Raw genomic sequence first — 5,000 nt, forward strand, 5'->3', positions numbered from 1 at the left:
GATCTACGTGTTTGAGTATAACGTTTAATAATATTGTAAATGCGGGTTTCAAATGTGCAATAGTTATGGCATGATTTCGAGTGTAGCCATGTATATCAAGCCCCGGTGGCAGCCCTGGAAAAATGTTTTGTGATATCGGGTACAAAAAAAGTTCTTCAACTTCTTATTCAAATGTTTTATGACAAACAGAGTATCAGTTTACCATTGAGTATTGGAAAGATACATTATTGCTCGTCACAAACCACACGGACAATCGAGTGAACCAGGGCCCGGTTGTTCAAAAGCCGATTAACGCTAATCCCAGATTAAATTAGATTAACCAAGGAGTTTATTACTCCACTACTAAATGCTGTTCAACGTTGATATTTGGCAAAACTTTACATTAGAAGAAGTCAATCTTGAAAAACAAAAATAAGCAAAACAACCTTTCACCAAAAAGTTGAAAACATGAAACAAAAGTTTACGCTAATCCTGGATTAAGCTAATCGGCTTTCGAACAACCGGGCCCAGGATGGAGGGGGCGTCTCCAAAGACCTTTTTGCAGATACGACGGCCATTTTGATTTCTATTGTTTCAAATAACTATTATGGGATGCAGGCTTTTAGCCAGGCGGCCGTCCAGCCGTCCAAAGGACGGCCAGTTCTCAGAAATGGGAGATTTTCGACGGCCTGTTTTGGGCGGCCATTTACGAGCTTCTGTGCTTAATGTAACAAAACAGTGTCTATAAATTAATAAAACTTACATTTCTTTTTGCTCTCAAGAGTTGTTTTAGTATTTTTCTTCTATATTAACACTTTTTTAGCGAGTTTCCTTTCTGTTTTGATCAATTGAATCAAAGTTAAGCGAAGCGATTTCACAGGCAAAGCCACTGTTCAGTTATATTGACTTACCAAGTCGTCCCCAGGCTACTTTGCCGGCTGCTATAAATAAATACGCACGTTGGTGATTATTTATGAGGATATGAGTCAAAGATCATGCGCCTTCCAACTCGGTAAGACGATCTCACGGCTGCAAATGTTATTGTAATCGCTTGATTGTATTCTGCTCTGTTCAAGCGAAATCTGGCGGGCATTACGCAGGCGCCATGCTATGTGGGCCGAAGGCCCACATAAACTCCCACTTTCAAAATCCTGGCTAAAAGCTTGATGGGATGCCCATCGGGAAAATACATATTAATTTGCCCCCTGAGTTTCCCGGAAACAATAGAAATCAAAATAGCCGCCGTATCTTCAAAAAGGTCTAAGGAAATGCCAGTCTAACGTCACGTCTTGCTTCAAAGACTTAAAATGGCGCCCAATGTAAAATTTTTCATGGATATTCTGATCGGTTTACTTGGACTTGTCAATACTGGTCTTAGGTCTTAGTTTTCAAGATTTTAGGGGGAATTTGGTCGTAGTTTTCGATATTTGGATGGGAGTCTTAGGTCTTCGTTTTCGAGATTTGGAGGGGGTATTAGGTGTTAGATCTCGAGATATGGGGGGTCTTAGGTGTTAGATCTTAGGTCTTTTTCGAGGCACCCCCCTCTGAGGGGCACAAATATGGCGGCCGGAAGCTAACATCGAGTTTTACTATAAAAAGCCTGTAGTCGTCTTCTGAGGGCTGATAAACATCTATATGAGTACTTATTTCCATACAAGGACTGTTCAGATCGCAAAATCTCAGCGGATAAGTGACTTTTTAACCTACGTGATAGCATTCTCGGCCGCAATTTTAATATCGTGGCACGCAAAGCTTAGAAACGTAACCCTGCTTTATCACAAGACGATGAACCCTATCAAACTGAAAATTTGTGGAAAGAAAAGTCTTCAGCTGTTCTAACAACTAACTAAACTAAAATCTCAAAAGGGCTGATAATTCCTTACTTTAATTTTGATGACGTCACGTGAAAACCAAGAATTTTCGGGTGATCATATCAATGTCGTTGGCTAAAGCATCAGCTTTGTCGACTTTTGAAACTCTAATCTCAACAGTGACAAGTTTCGCCAAGAAACTTTTTCCCTTCAATTTAGGAGTTTAGATCTAAAGAAGAAAGCGTAAAAGCTGGTAAGCCTCGCGTTACATCTGTATGCCTTGCTTTCTTCCCTTCAGAGATCTCTTGCCTCATCAAAATGCCATCGGGTGAAATACAACCAAGGATGCTTAATCAATGAGCATTTCAATGAACATTAAAGAGATGCAACATTTCAAAACAACGTTCAACACCGAGTCTCACGCTATTGTAGTACACCTATAAATGCTCCGTCTGTCATAATACCACGCCGTCCGATCCGAATAAATGTCTAACCCAGCTATACAAATCTCAAGACGAAGACGGAGAATAATTCAGCGAGTTCTAGGTTAATGTTCATTGTTAATCATTGAGAGTCACAAACGCAATGAACACTGTCAAAAATAGCACACCATCATTAAAGTCCCTAACCAGAACCCCTATGTTAAAAGTGTTTAAAGTTTGTTATCAGTCAACATTTCATCTCGTCATGGCATTTATGTCGATTTACGGCAACCTTTTCGCGCTTAATTTAGCAACAATGATCCGTTATCAGAGAAATTGGTCAATAGTAATCTCTCTGCGAAATTATGAAGTAAATAAAGATCACTCAATTATGACGACTTGATTAGCGTTCATACATGTACATACCAATCGGGAGTTGACTAGAAGTCCGTGAACGTTGAGAAAATTGCCTAAACGCAAGGACAGAAAAATGAAACATTCAGTCCGCGGCGGTTTACGAGTATAAATGACACCACCTTATGTAGAGTAAGTTGTTACCCAATATGTCTGTCACACAACACGTGCCCGACAATTGCTGGCTGTGACTCTTCACTAAGAACTTGTAGCAGTGTTTTTGTTTCGTTTCTTTATAGACTATTGTTTGAAGTATTAAATTATGATAATACAGCACCCGGCTTATCGTTTCTACTGGATAAATAATTGGCTGTGATTGATGGTTTTCGATCCGTACATTTTTGTAGCATAAAAACCTTCACCTGTACCGTTGTAAGTTTTGACAATTTGCACTCACTTTTAGGTCTATTCGGTAGTTTGGTTTTTCAACAGACGGAATCAAGTGAGTGGTGTTGGTTTGTGGTCAAAAAGTAGCTTTTTCAGAGAGATCCAAAGGGAAAATAGATTTCTCATAGAAGAAAAAGCCAGCTCGTTGTTTCGTGATCCTCTGCTGCGGTTTTTGCAGTTTCATCTCGCATATGATTGGTCGCGAAACAATGAACATCCGAGAAATTTTCTCTGGTGTTCACGGTTTTTTTCGGGAAAGACTGTCAAAAAATCGGAGTGACCCTTTCAGTCGAGTAACATGAATATACAATCTTCACTTGCACGGCCGACATGGTTTTAATAAGGTACAGCGCAAGAACGTACTGTAGAATGTTACAAAATTCCTTTGTAGGACGGTGATACTGGACATGGTGAATTACAGCTAACGAAACACCTATCATGTATGCCAACTCTTTCGCTTTATCCAGGAGTGTCAGGGATATATGCTGGTGCCAAACGTCCCGGCTAAAATTGAATCGAAATTTAAGTAGGTCCTCGAGGAGGCCATTTTGTTGTGTAGGATATCCATTGCTTTTGTCTGCCACTCGTTTAGATCTAGATTACGGACCCTAACCCTAAAATCGAAAATTTACATACTATGAAAAAATAATATGTAAATAACATGTAAATCCTTGAAAATTTACTGTAAAAGATAATTTACATGGTTTTTGGACTTTTACATGTTTTCAATAATCATGTAAATATCATGTAAATTTTTCGATTTGAACATGTAAATGTGAGACAAGATGCTGTAAATTCTGAAGACAAAACTTAGGGAGATCATGTAAATAACATGTCAATTGGAGGAAGAGGACACAGTTAAGATCCTGTAAATAACATGTAAATCAAGAAAGGGAGACTGTCAAGATCCCGTAAATAACATGTAAATCGTAAAAGGGAGACTGTCTATATCCTGTAAATATGATGTAAATTGAAAAAGGAAGACTGTCAAGATCCTGTAAATAACATGGAAATCGAAAACGGGAGACTGTCAAGATCCAGTAAATAACATGGAAATCGAAAAAGGAAGACTGTCAAGATCCTGTAAATATGATGTAAATTGAAAAAGGGAGATTGTAAAGATCCAGTAAATAACATGTAAATTGAAAAAAACAGACTGTCAAGATCCTGTAAATAACATGGAAATCGAAAAAGGGAGACTGTCAAGATCCTGTAAATATGATGTAAATTGAAAAAGGGAGACTGTCAAGATCGTGTAAATAACATGTAAAACGAAAAAGGGAGACTGTCAGGATCCTGTAAATAACATGGAAATCGAAAAAGGGAGACTGTCAAGATCCTGTAAATATAATAGAAATTGAAAAAGGGAGACTGTCAAGATCCTGTAAATATGATGTAAATTGAAAAAGGGAGACTGTCAAGATCGTGTAAATAACATGTAAAACGAAAAAGGGAGACTGTCAAGATCCTGTAAATAACATGGAAATCGAAAAAGGGAGACTGTCAAGATCCTGTAAATATAATAGAAATTGAAAAAGGGAGACTGTCAAGATCCTGTAAATATGATGTAAATTGAAAAAGGGAGACTGTCAAGATCGTGTAAATAACATGTAAAACGAAAAAGGGAGACTGTCAAGATCCTGTAAATAACATGGAAATCGAAAAAGGGAGACTGTCAAGATCCTGTAAATATAATAGAAATCGAAAAAGGGAGACTGTCAAGATCCTGTAAATATGATGTAAATTGAAAAAGGGAGACTGTCAAGATCGTGTAAATAACATGTAAAACGAAAAAGGGAGACTGTCAAGATCCTGTAAATAACATGGAAATCGAAAAAGGGAGACTGTCAAGATCCTGTAAATATAATAGAAATTGAAAAAGGGAGACTGTCAAGATCGCGTAAATAACATGTAAATTGAAGAAGGGAGACTGTCAAGATCCTGTAAATAACATGGAAATCGAAAAAGGGAGACTGTCAAGATCCTG

General features: G+C 38.0%; 1 protein-coding gene across 1 annotated transcript in view; it reads right to left on the reverse strand.

The window, feature by feature from the left end:
• LOC137998074 (ephrin type-A receptor 7-like) overlaps window positions 1–2,736 on the reverse strand; it is a 50,203-nt gene extending 47,467 nt beyond the window's left edge. Inside the window, exon 1 of the mRNA XM_068844482.1 lies at window positions 2,639–2,736. Within this exon, the coding sequence (XP_068700583.1) occupies window positions 2,639–2,711 (73 nt within the window). The 5' untranslated portion in view covers window positions 2,712–2,736. The remainder of the gene's footprint in view (window positions 1–2,638) is intronic.
• Window positions 2,737–5,000: the final 2,264 nt, after the last annotated feature.

This window comes from Montipora foliosa, chromosome 3 (assembly GCF_036669935.1).
Source record: "Montipora foliosa isolate CH-2021 chromosome 3, ASM3666993v2, whole genome shotgun sequence".
NCBI lineage: Eukaryota > Metazoa > Cnidaria > Anthozoa > Scleractinia > Acroporidae > Montipora > Montipora foliosa.